Consider the following 17,989-nt stretch of genomic DNA (forward strand, 5'->3'; position numbering starts at 1 on the left):
TTTAGGAAAGAACAGAAAATGCAGACACCTGGCCATTCAGTGAGGAAAGACTAGGGTCTTTTGACAACACTTCCTGCAGTCAGGGCCATCTCTTCCATTGGGTTTGTTGGGCAGTTGCCCAAGGGCCCAAAGCTTGTAGGGGCCAGCCAACCCACTCCCCTGCAGCCGTGGCCAGTTGGTAAATTTGTGATATTTTTATAAGCCGACCGCCGGTGCACTGTAGTCTGATCTAACCTCCCCCACCCCATCCCCCCTCGGGTGAGGAGTACTCACCTCAGTCCCAGTTTCACTTCATCCGCCAGCTTCAGACCAGTCAGACAGAGTCTCTCTGCATGTGTGGGAGGTCTGATGGGTGTGCAGGAGGGTTTTATTTTATTGACCATTTACAATTTTTTCCCATAAATGGGTGGGTAGGGGCCCCAGTGCATTGCTTTGCCCAGGACCCACACTGCTGTTAAGACAACCCTGCCTGCAGTAAGAACAAGCAACATGGCACACTAAAGATATTTGCTGGATCTGTTAAGCCCATACATTGCAATCGATTTGTGTATAAAAATCTGCAAATTGCCACAATCGGTTGCTGATGTATGGGGGCCTTTAGAGGCAATAACTCTATGATGACATCCCGAATTACCGATATTAAGAAAAATAAGAAAATCTACCAATATATGTGTTAGGTTGCCAGTCATCCTATCCATATATAGCTTTGGTTTACTATTTATTGGATTTTTTTAAGTAAAATTAACAAAGTTAGCAAGCAAGTGAAAGATCTGTGGCAAACTGCTTGGTGTGGACATAGATGATGCCAATATTTGCTAGATATAATACAAACCTCACAATAAATGCATAAAAACCTATAAAATTATGTATGTGGTTTAGGTAAAACCTAGTCAGCTGAATGTGGTCTCATTACCTCTCTGTATGTCCTCAAGATGCCAGGAATTTCATAATACACAGTCACAGGTCCAGAATCTTTTGCTAAAGCAGCACCTGTCCTAGGATCAATCTGAAGGGTGGAGCTAGAGGAAGAACTCCATGTTCCAGCCAATCCTGTTAAAACAAAGAAGGCCTGTCATTTACTTCTGCTTTTAGTAGTCACAGGTATATTGCCAACTTAGATATGAATGATACACCATTGGACATTTCCACTACCTTCAGCTGCACACATCACTTAATGTTCATTTAAACTGAGAGTGGAGTTGGCTCTTTGGGACGAGTGCCGCACCAAAAAAATAATATAAATTTTTATATATATGGACAAAGGTATTTGCCCACACATGTTAATTAATGAATTGGGGTACACAGATAATGGTACGCACACTAAATATATTAATTTGATGCTATATACCTGATATATACCGGTTGTAATTACACCCCAAATGCCACAGAGCGCTCCCCTCCATCGTAATTTTATTTAATGTACGTTACGGAAGTTTGGACACTTCCTCAGGTAGCAGCTACTGGAATTTCATTCCCCATATCCTGTGAGCGCTGACCATCTATAGTCAATTGCTATCAATCCAGACTTGCTGCACTATTGGCCTGATTCAGGTTTGGGAATAGAGTAAGTCAGCATATAACTGTGCATCTTGGTAAAACCATGTTGTACTGCAGGTAGGGTAGATTTAAAATGTGTTTAGGAGGGGTGCATCCAAACTGAAATCTAAATTGCAGTGTAAAAATAAAGCTGTCCAGCATTTGTTGTAAAAGAAACCATTATTTACTCTACATGCAAACAAAATATATATTTATTTGCACCTCTTGCATTGGCACATGATTTGTCCAGGAACAAAGTTACTTGCTCTATCTTTCCAAATCTGAATCAGACCCTAAATACAGCATTAAAGTCATCCTAAAAAAAAGAAAAAAACCTTTAACGTATATAGTGAAGTACATATGTATTAATAAACTGTACTTCACTATATACTACTTTTTAATTTTTTTTGAGGAACTTGGGCATATCTACTATTTGAATCGTTTGAATATAAGAAAGACGGTGAAAAGGAATATCATAGGAATCCATCCTGGGAAAATCTCTCTCATTTATTAACTTTTAAAACTTGATACCGATCCCAGAGGAGCGCGGGAACTGCAAGTACTGTGTATATTGACGTTAACAGGGTGTAAGTGGCCACCCAAGCATTTCCTGCAGCACCATTGTATTGGTGCGCTTATTTCATTGTGAATTATATGTTATGTTAATTGCCCTAATGCACTGTTTTATGAGCCTTACCTTGGAATTTTACATGGTTTTTTTCTACAATGTTTCCAGAAAGTTGAACAATACACTAAACATAGAAGAAAAGCTTGTTGGATTCATACTGAACTTTGCTTCATCTGCTGCAAAATATCATGCCCAAGTGTCTGTTTAATTAACAGGCTTTGCAGATAGCAATATACCATACGATTACAAATAACAAGAGATATGGTAAGAACTTAGGGCCTGATTCAGACCCACTCGCGAGCGGCTGTCCGCTCGCAAGTGGGTCGATGTTATGGACTGAGCATGCGCACGACGGAGGGAGCTCCGTCGTGCGCATGCGCCAGACGCGACGAGCGAAGGAAAGTCCTTCGCTCGTTGTGTCCGATCAAAGGGGGCGTGCTGTCAATGTTGATTGACAGCACGCCCCCTTTGGTGGGCGTGCCTCCCTGACGGGGGCGTTCCCACGGGGACGCCTCCCGTCAGAAGCCGGCCCACTGACATCACTAGTGATGTCAGTGGGAGTGATTTTGGCTCTGATAGAGCCAAAATCACTCCGGAGCTTGCGGTTGAAAACCTCAACCGCAGGCTCCGACTCGCAATTTCGATGGTCGCGATGGTCTCGACCATCGCGGCCATCACAATGCACGCTCGTATAGCCTGTGGGTGGTGACCCACAGCTATACGAGCGTCCAGGAGGACGCTCCATGAAAATGGAGCCCGGCCCTCATTCAGAGCGTGCGCTCTGCTCAGAGCGTACGGCTCTGAATGAGGGCCTTACCTTTGTTATCTCTGTTTCTACGAAGTCCATAGGGTCCACAGGGTTGACCTTGGGGTATAGGTTGGGAACCAAATCCGGGCACCACGCAGTTAAAGCTTTTAGCTCCCAGGATGCACTTGGGTCCACTCTCCCTATAACCCCACCCCCAGCCAGAGGCACCTCAGTTTGTAAGTAGCCAAAGGCCGGAGGAGGAGAAAAAAAAGAGAGAAAACTGGAACACTCTAGAACCATACTCACAGAAATGGGAGACGGAAAACCGGTGACCAGTCACACAGCCCATTTGAAGCCAGGTGCGTCAGGGCGGGCGCCCTGTGGACCCTATGGACTTCGTAGAAACAGAGATAACAAAGGTAAGTTCTTACAATATCTCTTGTTTTCTACTTCAGGGTCCATAGGGGGTCCACAGGGTTGACCTTGGGGATGTCCCAAAGCAGTTCAACCTGAGATGAAAAGGGCATTATGGTGAAGTAACCCCCAGGTGAGGTACAACAATGGGGCCCACCCGGCGATCCGCAATTGAGAGGATCCCGAGAAAACAAACCTCCCAAGGGGGTCGTGAAAGGGGCCGGCACCAGATGACGCCACACACAGAACCCTTTATGAAACAAATACTCCGCACTAACACCTGCAGCACATGACTTGCAGGATAGCAAAAATGGGTGCAGTATAACGCTCTATCTCCTGGTCAAACATATCTGACCAATCTTGGCGGAAATATCAAGCAGTGCTATACTGGTCCTGACTGATGCTAAAATTAGCCGCAGGGACCCATTTTCAGCGTATGCAACACAGTTCCAACGAAAATGTGGCAACGTGCAGCACGCAACAGTATGTGACAAACCTCACAAATATCAACGAGTATATAAATGTGAGGTCTCAGAACCACCCTAAGTACAGCTGTATTAGGGCAGATAAGGAAAAGGGATAGATATACACTGACAGGTGAGAGAATTAAATACAGACAGTCAGCACTAGCATAAGTCACATACCATGCAGATATATACATATATACATAAACATGTCATATAATATACTGCACTATTACACTGCATTCAACTTACCCAGATTCAGTGTCTGGGAAGGCTACAGCGCTGTGTACACTGACCTGATGGTGAGGTACGCAGGGGGACTGGACTCACTGCCATCTCCGGACCTCTGCTGCTGCACCACAAGAAAATGGCCGCTGGAGACCTCAGAAGAAGCGTGGCCCGCGGAGGAAGCAGCTCAGCGACGCCAGACTATACATACTGAAAGGCGCGCTGAGCTGAGGGGAGGAGCCGCTGTAACAGGGAAAGCTTCCTCCCCTGGCCGGCTATTAACCTCCCGGGACGCCGGCTCCCAGCGCCGATCAGTAAGTCCCTGGTGGTCTAGTGGACACACGGGGTATGGGGGGCCCGCCGCCACTGCCGGCGCCTCCGGTCTGTCCCCGGAGACCGGAGGCACAGGACTGCATATTAAATGCGCGGTGATCCGCGACCTTACCTGCTCCCCGTAGATCCGGCAGCAGTCCTGGGCGCCCGCAGAGTCCGGCTAGTACAGACTCTGGGGTCCCGCTGAGATCCCCAGATCTGTACTGGCGTCTCAGCGCCGGCGGGGTGACGGAGCGGCAGCTTAGACGTCCTATGGACAGTCCGACGCTGCCGCTCTGAAAGTCCAAAGTAAAAATAAAAAAAACTCTGTACTTAGAAAAAATAAAGCTTAGGGGCTGTTAATCAGCTCCCCACTGCACTAAACGGTGACCCGACTCCGGCCGGGCACAACTTAAACTGAGGTGCCTCTGGCTGGGGGTGGGGTTATAGGGAGAGTGGACCCAAGTGCATCCTGGGAGCTAAAAGCTTTAACTGCGTGGTGCCCGGATTTGGTTCCCAACCTATACCCCAAGGTCAACCCTGTGGACCCCCTATGGACCCTGAAGTAGAAATATGGCATTAAGAACTTGTCAGAACTATTTGTAAAATGTGTTTATCTTGATTTGCATATGTTTTGTGGAGCAGTGGGTCTACATAATATCATGCCATGTCTTTTGTGGGCCCCGCCATTGCCTTCCCCTGCTGGATGCTACATTCCCAAATCCAACACTAGTTTTTAGAACACCAAGGAAAAACTATTTTGTGGTCTTAGAACAGGACACAGCTTTGTGAACATGGACGTGAGAGACTATGGCGATATCAGCAGTGATGCATTCAGATGGCAGGTAATGTTACATACACTCTATAGAGTGCAACAAGTTGGCAGGCAGTTTGATTTGTAAAAAAAAAAATACTTTTACGTACAAATATATTTACACACAAAAAACAAAAAGGAAATTGGCCTATTTGTATAGATAGAAAAAAAACAAACAAAATAATCTCTTACCATCCTGAGTATTTATTGTACATGCAAAGCAAATAACATCACCAACTACAGCCTCTTCCTGTACACTTGGGTAAATGCTGTGTTCTACAGGTAGGGGGATATAATCGGAGATTCCAGGGTTCTCAATGTCCCACACTTTAAATATTGTGAATCCGATATTGACTGTACGCACAATGAAACTATCATTTGTGGCTCCCTTTCCAATCTGTACAAAATCATCCCTGAAACAAAGCAGAAAATATAATATTGATACACACAACATAACACATTTAATAAGTACTGTATATACTGCAACACTGCCACCATGTGGCTAGACAATATTATTTTGCTTTAAAAAGGCTAAATTCAGTTTTGGATGGAATTCCCTATATTACACATTAATCCGAAATACTGCTTACTGATGTTCAGCCGATATAGTCCAGCAATGCTCTTCTTGCAGCATATAAATAGGTATTTTCCGAACAAACATTGCTGCCAGCAGTAGCAAGGAGATCATTACTGGACTGTTGCAGGACCAGGTGGAATGCCAGACCCCAGGTAAGTAATAAACCGGATTAACTAATGCTAGTTTATGCAACTCCATCCAAAACTGAATTTTTAGTTTTGGTCGAACGATCCATTAAAAAGTCTTTCCTGTTCTCCATAGGTTTTAACTATTGCAATGTAATGTATTTATGTATGATATAGGTGCTAGGGTAAATACAAATCTGATGTATTTCTTTTAGGGCTAAACATGTGAAAACAAAACACTAATGACATTAAACTGTTGAACACATATAGTGCAAGTCAAATGAGACAGATCACAATAAAGTTAATGGGAGATTACTCTACATCAGGCCACACACCAACCAGATTGAACTGAAAATACACAGACCTGTTAATTGCAAAGTTGAGAACAGAATTCTGTGCATGGAAAACCTCGCCAGTGTTGTCATGGAAACGAGCTGAGAAACGCAACGTTACTCCCAGCGGAATCGCGGCCAGTGAATGACTACTTCCCGTATGAAACACAGGACTGGTTACTATGCTCATATAGGAAACTGGCGATACCTGTTTAAAACAAGAGACTTCTCAAAAAAAGATCACTACAGCAAAGAAATACTTTGACTTCAGCTTTGTTTAAATGTACAAATTATAAGAAAAAAAGGCTTCTTATAAGAGAAGGTATTCACATGATGACAAGTTTAGAACAACCAGTGCTTACAAGGCTTCTACCGCCTCATTTAGGGGGGGATTTATTAAAACTTTCTAATGAGGACAAGTGGAAGTATTGCTCATAGCAACCATTCAAATTAGAGCTATGATTTATCTAGTACATTCTATAAATTGATAGCTGCCATTTCATTGGTTGCTATGGGCAACAACTCCACTTGTCCTTTTTAGAAGGTTTGAGAAATCTCCTTATAGTTGAACTGCTCTTGGGCTCCTTCTACCCACCTGGTGTATCACTTATGCCTATACTGTTCAAGCACTCCCCAAGTTCTACACATCAAGCGTGACTGATCCATATATGAGCTGCTTTTATACTTATATTGTCAGACCTTATTAGCTTGTTGCAAGAGGGACGCATGGATTTGCACCTCTGGTTATCTCAACACTACAAAACCGCAGTGTTGGATACATGCTTGGTCACTATTGGCAAACAGGACATGTCTTCAACCAAAATTTGTAGGCTGAAGGTAAATATTTAATTGTCTGGTTTAGTGCGCCAATGTTAGCGAGTGAATTCCCTGTTATAAAGTTACAACTAGCCCACTTAGCTGTAGACCTAACAGATGCATTATAGAAGTGAATTTAACACCATGCACATTGTTGCTTTATTGTCCAAACAGCAACAGTCATAAGGACCAGCCAATCAGCTCCTGTCATGTCACAGGCTGTGTTTGAAAAATGAGTTTGGAGCAAGGTGGCTGGTACTTTGTCTCTGTCCACTTGATCTCCATCCAAGGCTTAGTAAATAGACCCCATAGTCTCGGTAACAGACACCAACATAGAACTTTGAACACAGGTGCTGATGCAGAGTTGCATCCAAACCTCTTTTACGGATGGACGTTGCAGTTTTTAGCACTGTGCATGATCCATAGCCAAGCAAACACAAAAAGGTGATTCAGAGTCTGAAACATTTCAGGCGTATTTATATTTACAACTCAATGGACATAAATGGGTGGTAACCGGGCGATTGCATGAAGGGTGTGTAGATGGAAGTGTGGGCGATGCAATCAGACAGATTTCTTGCATATGCATTGATAATAACTGTGGCTAGAAGTGAATAGATAGGGTCGGTGCAATCACAAATGCGTACAACTCAGCATTTAGTTCCGTGCACTCAAGGCGAGTAATTGGCGCTAGGTCTCGTGCATCTCTGAATTAGCACCGCTGAGAATAATGTAAATAATATCATTGTATTTCTTCTCTTGTATTTAAACTTTAAAATAGTCCCTTTCAGGATATTTTTGTTCATGTAAAGCAACAAACAACATCCACCAGAACCATCTGTTCTTTCTAAGAGATCCTGCATGCAACATCATACATCCAAGGGACAGCTGACATTGTATCTGATACATCCTTAATCCAGACTGCCACTGCTATGAACTTTTAATCAACTCCCAGAGCCGACTGTACTCCAGCTCTATTGTTCCTTGGTATATCAATCAAAGGTACAGCCCAGCCATAAATAATGGGCTCAGCATCAGCTTTTAGAGCAAGCCAGGAAACGGATACAATTTTAGCTATAACTTATGTCACTTTTCCACCGTTCTATACCAGCACAACTGCGCACTTGTATGATTAAGCTCCTAACACTGGATATCTGCACCTCAGGTGATTTAACTGATGGCTACTAAAAGAGAGTCAGCAATAATTTTCCCTCAGTAAAATCGGGATTACAGATCAGAGATCAGATTTAGACTATAATAATTGTTCAAACAATATTTTTCATTGTAGCTATTGTACAATAAAACATCCCTCTATCTCTCCCAGGTTGTCTGAATTTACCTTAACAGACACAATAATGGTTTGGTTGATCCCAAAAGGTTCCTGAGAGTTAATTTCCACGGTGGAAACTCCAGTGAGAGAACCAGACGTCAGCAGTCCATTATCATCCACCTGAACAACAGGCAACTTGTTGGGACTATTCAGTGTCCGGTAACTAACAGTGGCTGTTCGATCCCTGTAAACAAACATAAATGTGCAATAATTAATGTACTAAGCCCACCGTGTTGGACTAGGAAATCCGACATAGATATTATGTGGGGTAAATAGGAACACAAATGGCTGCACTCCAATAAAGATTAATTGCTCAAGTCCCAGCAAATAGCCCCCTGCCGAGCATTTTTTCACTCAAAATGTGGATCTTATTCACATAAATAAAACTACTGGGAGCGTTAAAACTACACTGCTAGCTTGCACCGATCAACTTTTGTTGAAAATGTGCAACATTTGTACATCTGTGTGCAACTTTGTATGTTTAAAACTATTTCCTGTGCAATTACACAGAGTGGTATTTCTCTGCGTCTGCGAATAAGGCGCAAACCATAAGAGGAAGATACGGTACGCTACTCCTCTTGCAGCATCTCAGTTGCGCTAGGTGTATCGCGCGGTATGCCACATAAACGCTAGGTGTATGAAGACACATCTGTACCAACCCCCAACTAGCCTAACTGCCTGTGTCTCATGTCAGGGATTACATGGTCATGGGGTTAGCGGCATCAGCATCAAAAAACCTATAAAGGGGTCTCAAACACACGGACAAAGCTAATGTATGGAGACCAGGGAGCAATCAGGCATATCATGTGGATCATTCTTGTACAGAGGCTCCTCTTTCCAGGTCAAGTTGTCTCATTCTCTGTAGCGCATTTGTGATGAGGAAGTTGCGTGATTAAGAGGAGGAGTGTCGGGGGCATGAGAGAAAAGAAGATACAATCTATATTAAAAAAAAATAAAAAATTCTTGCAGCACAAAACACCTTCATCTACAATACATGGTCTTTAAACATAATGCAGACCTCAGGCAATTGCAGATTTCCATTAGTGGTAGTACATGTTAGACCTTGAGACCCCTGCCACAAATTAAGCACCACTTATATATAGACCTATTCCTCGCCATTACTCAAGAAAGCTGAAGAGTCAGAGCCATGACTGTCTCCCCAAACCTCCCTGAAACATGACCACTGCACTTATGCCAGATGTGGAAAGTAAGTGGGAGGACTGGCATTTTCAAATGATTCAAGCTCAAGGGACTGTGAATTTATTTTGTTAAAAACCATTATGTAAAGATTAACACTGTAAACAAAGTGGGTGTGTTACCGGTTTGTTTGAAGCTTCAGGATGGAGTTTGGAGACATTAATATTTGTTCAGCTTCCACGTTCGGGTTTATTAAATGTAACCGTTCAAATACCTGACACATAAATTCACAGTTTAGAAGATATACATTCATCATATGTAAAAAAAAGAATAAATATGAAAATTATTATACAGGGAAATCCTAACCAAAATGAAAAAAAATAAAAATTTAATTAACAATTAAAATGTGCACAAAGTTATAGACATTTAGGGGTATATTTATTAAAGCGCGGGTTAATAGAAGTGGAGGTGTTGCCCATAGCAACCAGATTCTAGCTATTATTTTCTAGAAGGAGCCAGATAAATGATAAGTAGAACCCGATTGGTTGGTATGGGCAACATATCCACTTCTATAAACCAGCACTTTAGTAAATATACCCCTTAGTCAAGTGATAGTTGGGTACACATTCACTATTGCACATGGGGAATGTGTTCTATGGTAAAACAATGATTTTTTTTCTTTTTTTTTCATGAGTTACCTGAATCTGTGTCTCATCTGATAGTTCACGTGCCTTCCCAAAGAACTGATTGGCCATAGGGTCAGTCACCCGGACGGTCACTTTCAGCCCAGTTTTTCCTTTCATTTTGGCATAAACGTTCATAGCAAAGTTGTATTTCTCAGGAAGCTCCACCGATGCCTGTTAGGAGAAGTCAGAGCAAAGCAAACATGTTATAGTATAAGTTATCATACATTAACTCCTTGACAAAGGTGGAAGCCGAAACGCGTTGGTGGACATTAGACACACCAAGTCAGGCACGTGTCTCCAGCGGTTTGCCCACACCAGTGAGACCTGCTTTTCCAGCATATGACGAGGCAGCCACAAGATTTTACCCGGACCGCGTACATCCCAGACGACACCCGAAGGAAGGTAAGAGCCGGCAAGGAGAAGGAGCGGCCGCCTGGCAACCACTGAGGGAGGTAAGTGTTCTGTCTATTGGAGGGGCGCAGCGGTGACTGCTTAGGCTTACCGGAGCTTTTGCTGCTGTGTCCCCTCCAGTCAGACGTGTAGGCTCCCTCCGTGTCCCGTGACGCAGGTGGGCGGCTGGCTCACCCGGCCTGCATGCCTGCGCCCACATACACGGCAAGCCGACAGTCACGTCCAGGACCTAGCCCCCAGGCACCAGAGTGTGTAGCCGTACTCCCTCTCCGGGAAGACACCCCCGGGGCATCTACCTGTAAATCATCTGCTACGATTTTTGAGACTTTGGAACTAACATTCAACTATTACTGCTTGGTTCCCTTTTTGCCTCATCCCCAATCCCTCTACACCTGTGACCCACCGTGGTCACTACCCATACAGCTGATCATCATCAGTGCATCTGACCTATGTTATGTCATTCATGATTTGTGATTTATTGTTATTTTGTTTGTGCCACAATACCACATACTCACTATCGTCACTGCATCAGTGAGGTCTTTCTGTGGTTTCATGACACTAGTGCTGGAATATTTTTCCTAATTTTTGATACAGTAAACATTGATATGTTCATAAATACTCCATTGTACTGTTGCATTAATTGACATGCACCATTGGATTTAACCCATTAGAGTGATTTTCTGTTTCAAGCACACACTGACTGCACATGGTGTAGCGCTCCGAATTTTCCTTTGTTATTTACCTTTTGGGAGATAGGACATCCCCATTTCTTCGAAGCAGCTCCCCTGTGTAATACACGCTTATCTTGAAGCGCAAGGTCCTCTCTTTCTTTTAATTATCATACATTAACTGCTTTAGTGCGAAAGCTTTTCTCACCCCAGTGCTGAGCCTATTTTGCAGTTTTGCGCTGATCACATGCCAACATCAATATCAGTAATTTAGGCTTATAATACCCACACAAACAAATTCTAAATGTGTTTCTCTTGACCTCACACTTCTTGCCATTTCTAAAATAAAATTTCAAGTAGTTGACTTAAAGCAAATGTGCACATTTTATTTTCCCACTCACTGCAAAGAGACACTTTGTGGTACTTGCTCCGGCATTAATCCACATTTCCAAAACAAAATTAGGTGTTTCACAATAAACGGCCGGATTCTGAGGCATATGCAAAGTAGCTGCAGCAGTCTTATGCTAATGTCAGTATATGTGCAGCTTCATGAGTCGCAGCGCCCACTACTAATTGTGTATCCCCAGCCATCATCCTCATTATAGTCTGCACTTACACCATCCCCATGCTGAGTGCAGGACTAGGTGTCCCTTCATCATATGCTTCAGAATAGCACGGAAGTCTGGCTACACATACCCATAACACTCCTACAAAAGCGGATGTCTGACAAACAGAGAACTAGCCGCACAAGGAATCTCCGGCAAAGTACATACGTATGGTGGAGCACATGCACAGTTTGTCCACATGTGGCCTTGCATCTAACTCAGAATCAGGTCAAAAATATGCGTTCTCTATTTTCTGTTTCTTTTGTAATAGTTTCAATGAAATGCATAAAAATATCTGGGAGCAATATGGTAGCCCAGCAAAGCACACCATTTTGAAAGGTAGTCTAACCGAATGATATGAGGGGACCATTGTGTTTATTGATGCCTGGACGGGGAGATCTGGACTCTAGAACCCCCACCATCTATGGATATCCTAACTCTTTCTGTAGTGTATGTGTTATTGTCTAGTCACCAGACAACTGCTACTAATTGGCATATCATCAAACTAACAAATACACCTATTATTGCCTGTATCTAACAAAAAAATCAACTAGATATTTGCAGCGGGTGGGTGGCTTCCAAATAATTTATGCATTTCCAAATTAAACACTGGCCTCACATAAGGAAAAAAAAACTGAGCAGAACTTTCTCCAACCCACACTTCCAGCTCTTCAGCGAAGATTAGAAGGACTTTGCCTAGAGCACAGGTTCTCAGACTCGGTCCTCAGGACCCCAAACAGTGCATGTTGTCCAGGTCTCCTCACAGAATCACAAGTGAGATAATTACCTCCACCTGTGGCTCTTTTAAAATGTGTCAGTGAGTAATGAGTACACCTGTGCACCTGCTGGGTGACCTGGAAAATGTGAACTTTGTGGGGTCCTGAGTTTGAGAATCACTGGCCTAGAGCATTGTAGATCCAAGCAAGCTTAATGTGCCCATAGGAAACACTGTTGCTGCTAAAAAACCTTTGTTGTCTATTGAAGATCTACATATTCACTTTGTACATCTCACCTCATCATGCCGGCTCTTCACCTCAATAAAATCTCGTTTAACCACAGACCACTGGAAAATGAGGCCTGGAACAGTGTTACCAAAGGAGAATGGTGTTTGGTTACTGGATATTCCCATTACGTAAACCGGCATCTGTTGTGAAAGACATTCAACAAACATAATAAAATACTGTATATTTACACATAATGTATTTACTAATGTGACAAAAGTATACAATTTTGTAAATTAAAGGTCTATAAAAACAGTTTGCCCTTCGCTTTGGTACTGATAGTAAAAACATTAGTGTAGAACAAAGGTTCACAAACGCTGCCATTACAGTCCAGGTTTTAAAGATATCCATGCCTGAGTCCAGATGGTTAAATCAAAGTGACTGAGGTACTAATTAAGTCAACCATGCTCAATCATGGATATCCTTAAAAAGTGGACTGTAGTGGTGGCGATTGGGAACCTCTGGTGTAGAGTATTGTGTGGTGAAACAGTCATATTAGACGTAACCCAAGAGTCCTATGCCGTGTATATAAGTACACAGTTTTATTAACACAGTACTACCTCTCCTCCCCTAATGACTCTACTTCCACCCTCTCCCAAATCTCTAACTCAGGCCTGTCCAACCTGTGGCTCTCCAGCTGTTGTGAAACTACAAGCCCCAGCATGCTTTACCAGCTGATAGGTGGGAGGGTATGCTGGAACTTGCAGTTTTACAATAGCTGGAGAGCCACAGGTTGGCCAGGCTTGCTCTAACTGCCTTTATGCAATCTCCTCCTGGATGTCCCAGCACTTCCCGAAACGTAACATGTCCAAGACCAAACTGATTCATTCACATCCTTCAAGGGTCCCTCCAACCCCCACCCCCCTACCATCTCTACTTGTTAATATCATCACCCACACTTCTGTCCCTCATCAGAACATAACCTGTATTCAGCCCTTCCACACCCCAGATGCTAAAAAAAACACTCTTCCATGAGATCATTTCCCACCTAGACTACTGTAGTCTCCTCCTTTCTGGCCGTATGAGGTATTTCCCCACTTCAATCTATCCTTAACGTTGCTGCTCATGTCATTTTCCTCTCACACCATACTGTTTTTGCCTCCCCTCACAACAACCTGCTTTACTGGCTCACATTCGCCCCTCAGAATCCAGTTGAAATTCCTCAATCAGATATAAAGTCTTTAATCCACCCCATCTACATCTCCAACCTCATCTCTGTCCACATTCTCTCCTCAGCTGTATTCTGGTCACTTCCTCTCACAGCTGCCTCCAAGACATATCCTGCAGCAACCCCCTCTTCTGGACTGCAGATTGACAAGTTTGACTCTACCACTCTCACCAGCTTTAAACATACCCTAAAAACACACCTTTTCACTAAAGCCTAGCAGCCCTCCTCTAAACACCTCACTCTCTCCATCTGCCCTCCTGGTCTTGGTCCATGTGCATCCTCCTACCGTCCTCCTCCTCCCTTTAGAATGTAATATTCCAGGCAGAGCCATCTCCCCTCTTGTTACACAGCACAGCCTATCACTATGGAAAAATGAAGGTGTTACCCTCTGTAACCAATCAGTGTATAGCCATCATATAATAGGATTACTAGATAAATGATAGCTAGATTCTGACTTGTCCTCTTTAGAAGGAATAATAAATCTCCCCTTGGTTCCTTCTGTCACAGTTATCATAATTTCCTAAAAAAAAACGAGCTGAAGTTTAGAATATAGGAACAGGAAACGGCATGGGACTTTTACAAAAAGTATTTTATTTTAGAGACAGCTTTGGATGCACAGTTTTGTTTTAACTAGTCATATAAAACAACAGAGATGATTTACAACACGCACCAGAATATGCGGATTACGCACAAGGAATATGGAGTTTCATCTGCTCATGTCTCTTGCAAGAAAATATGCCAAATCTGGTGTTAAAGCTGCATACAGTGAGAGCCCCCTGCCCCCACTATAATGCCTGTATGCCATAGTCCTTCAGAGACCACAGACAGCGTGGGGGAGTGTGGAAAGGGGTGGCCAGACCTGATGTGCGGTTTAGTAGTCCTGTGACAGTAACATTCCAATTACATCGTCATAGTGGTGTTTGCTTTCTAATAGGTAAACAACAGTACATTCACAAAATGACTAAACATGGGAACAAACGGCTAACTAAGGGGCACCATGGATGTTCCATAACAATGGCTTCCAAGACAGCCTAACAATGGTGATGTTTTGTTCTGCCCAGTAACATATCTCACACCTGGTGCCTTGGCCCAGTAGCTGCTGCTCTACCAGACTCACCTGTGTGCCACTTTTCATTCTGGTAACAGGTGCAAGAATCCGAACACCTGTCAGTTGCATCACTTCAACCTCCACTTTATCCTGAAATTACAAAAGGGATGAACAAATGCCCTCAAATGCTGTGTAAAGGCTTATACATTTATTTTCCAGACACCACCACATAAGTAGTATTTCCACAAGATACTGTATATGTCCATTCAGTGAATATCTATCATCTGAATCTTGCTGGTCTCTCCGATCTTTTATATGACTGACCCACATAATTATCTGCAAACTCTTCTCCTAATCATATGACCTAAATATAATGACGATTCATCATATACCTAATTTAGCAATATTCCTGCTTTGAAAATCATTTTCATATCAAAATGAATTTTTCTAAATATAATCTTCCTAGCTAAAGAAAATTACCTTCGACACAATCACCATTTTTCCAGATTCGGTATCGACAGCTTGAATGACTCCAGTTACTGTGCCATTTCCAACCATCGTCCCTCTCACCAATCCATTACTGCCTACTGACGCAACATTCCCCTCTGTGAAGGAGAAATTGATGTTGGACTGAGGCTGAGGTCCCCCCTCTGATGTGATCTAGAAAGCAGTGTAATATAAAAAACAGCAGATACATTATATTACTACATGCAACATCATAATATTACATCTACTACTGGTAATGAAACAATCACGACACATTACAACCCTCAAAATATTCACCTGCATTGTGGCACCGATGAGGAGTGTAATCCGTCTGGGTAAAAGCCGAAATGGAGGAAATACCTGTGACACAGTACAGATAAACATGACAAACAAAAATAAAACAGAGTTCCACTGTGGTCTACAATGCACTGGCAGAACATAACACACATGTTCTGCCAATTACTTGGAAGATTCTTTACCAATTCTTTACATTTCTGTTGAAATATTTGTGGTAGGACATTTAAAATATGTGTACTGTAGTATACAAAGACAGAATAGATTTCTTTTGCACTTCTACAGTAAGTAGTCAACTAATGGCTGTATTCAATTAGTTTAGCATCCACGGAAAAGTTTTGCATGCCCGACATCACGTGTTTTGGACGTGGAAACCGCTATTCGCTGTATTCAATTACAAACCAGGTGAAAACGGCAAATTCAGATCAGGCGGAAAGTGCCGTCAGAAATGGGGAAATCAGCCTGAACCACTCAAAAAGATGCACTAACATTGGTGATCAATGTAGATGTGCCCGAATAGCCCTAATAAAGCTGTTTGGTGTACTTAAGTTGTTTCAATAGCTTCTTATTAGTGTCTTTGCACAAGTGGTGAAGAATGGCATTAAGCAGTATTTTTTGGTGAAAATAAGTAGTCCTGTCAAATTTGGGGTACATGAAAATGGGTGCTAGCATATTTTAAAATCTCTAATGTAAAGTTAAAAAAAAAAAAACACGTGAAAAACGCACCTGCTTGCATGCACCTGCAATAATAAAAACACCTGACCCATCTGTGCAGACCCCCAAAAAGTCTATTTCACTAGTTTTTATGATTGTCCCCCCACTTTTTACTCTTTCACCCCCAAAATTAAAGTACTTTTTTGGGGTGTTCTTACGTTTTCCCCCAGGATTATTTGACACAGTTGTCCTTTGGGGGCCTGTCCCAAGGGTTCTGAGTGGTTTCCCCACCTTTGTATCCCAAAATAAAAATGTTGCACTTCTTTTCTCCAGCTATTCAGAAGTGAATCTTTTTCGCCTATTACATTGCATTGACTTTCCGTGTAGGCGAAAACTGGCTGGAATTGAATACGGAGATAACTTACGACCACGTGAAAAGTTGTGATCGGCGATACTTTTTCGCAGAAAACGGCTTTCGCGTCTAATTGAATACGGCCCTAAAATGGAGCAGGGTAGACCACTTATTTTTATATGGAAATTATGCATTTTGTTTTGTTATTAATGTTACTTTCTTCTGATTGACTAAAGAGGCCCATACATCTGAGGAGCATTTCCCTAATGGGATCTGTAGCGGCAATCGGAAATGCCAACCAAACTGCACAATATAACATAGCTTAGGGCTAAAAATACAGTATGTTATGGAAACACACAGCCTTACAACAGCAAATCATCAGAATGAATTATAAATTACAGTAGCAGTTTCAACTATATTAATATTCTGAAATATGAAGTTACAAACCCCAAACTACATGTTTAGGTTTATTTTGTGTACTATAAATTAAAAAAAATGTAACACAATCTCCAAGCTTCATAAATCAATCCAAAGTGAATATACAGCATACAAAAAAAGGAGGAAATCATGTATATTGTGCAGATCCTTAAATAAACTAACTGCCTTACATGATGCCAATGACGGATTTTATTTCCATTAATGGTAAGACCCCTATATGACCCATCAGTGTGTACACTGCTCTAAATACCTCCAGTGACCTTGGTGAAGAATCCAGTTTGTTACCAGCTTTGTCAATGGCAGATGCGGTGAGACTTGTTTGCCCTATGGCAAGTCCATGGACAGCATAGACAGCAGTGAACTCATCAACCTTCTCATTGAGCGCTCTGCAAGATGAAATCTCATTAGTTCTTTAGAAGACAAGGAAAGTCTATATCATGTTCCACAGGTACTAAATCAAATAAACGCCATTAAAATATTGACAAAACATACTCACTTGATTGACACAATCTGTGATGATGACCCCAGCACTAAGTCCATATAGGCAAAATATTTAGCAAGGAATGGCTTTTGGGAAGAGTCCAGGACCTTTACATAGGCTTTAACAGTCTTTCCAATTTCTACCTGTATAGCAATTGAAAACACTTGTTTAGAGGCCCTAGCATAAGGTTTTAGATCATACCTGGCTCAAATAATTAAGGAAATCCATGATAAACGCCA

The 17,989-nt window shown here is 42.4% G+C and overlaps 1 protein-coding gene across 1 annotated transcript in view; it reads right to left on the bottom strand.

Moving 5' to 3' along the window:
* Positions 1-17,989, bottom strand: part of NUP210 (nucleoporin 210) — a 118,285-nt gene that overhangs the window by 20,285 nt on the left and 80,011 nt on the right. Inside the window, exons 22-33 of the mRNA XM_088482471.1 lie at positions 17,766-17,893; positions 17,520-17,655; positions 15,829-15,891; positions 15,526-15,705; positions 15,115-15,195; positions 12,841-12,972; positions 10,157-10,315; positions 9,641-9,732; positions 8,331-8,505; positions 6,211-6,386; positions 5,337-5,557; positions 914-1,050 (exon numbers count right to left, since the gene is read on the bottom strand). Of these exons, the coding sequence (XP_088338597.1) occupies positions 914-1,050; positions 5,337-5,557; positions 6,211-6,386; positions 8,331-8,505; positions 9,641-9,732; positions 10,157-10,315; positions 12,841-12,972; positions 15,115-15,195; positions 15,526-15,705; positions 15,829-15,891; positions 17,520-17,655; positions 17,766-17,893 (1,680 nt within the window). The remainder of the gene's footprint in view (positions 1-913; positions 1,051-5,336; positions 5,558-6,210; positions 6,387-8,330; positions 8,506-9,640; positions 9,733-10,156; positions 10,316-12,840; positions 12,973-15,114; positions 15,196-15,525; positions 15,706-15,828; positions 15,892-17,519; positions 17,656-17,765; positions 17,894-17,989) is intronic.

This window comes from Taudactylus pleione, unplaced genomic scaffold (genome assembly GCF_031769625.1).
Source record: "Taudactylus pleione unplaced genomic scaffold, aTauple2 ptg000289l, whole genome shotgun sequence".
Lineage (NCBI taxonomy): Eukaryota > Metazoa > Chordata > Amphibia > Anura > Myobatrachidae > Taudactylus > Taudactylus pleione.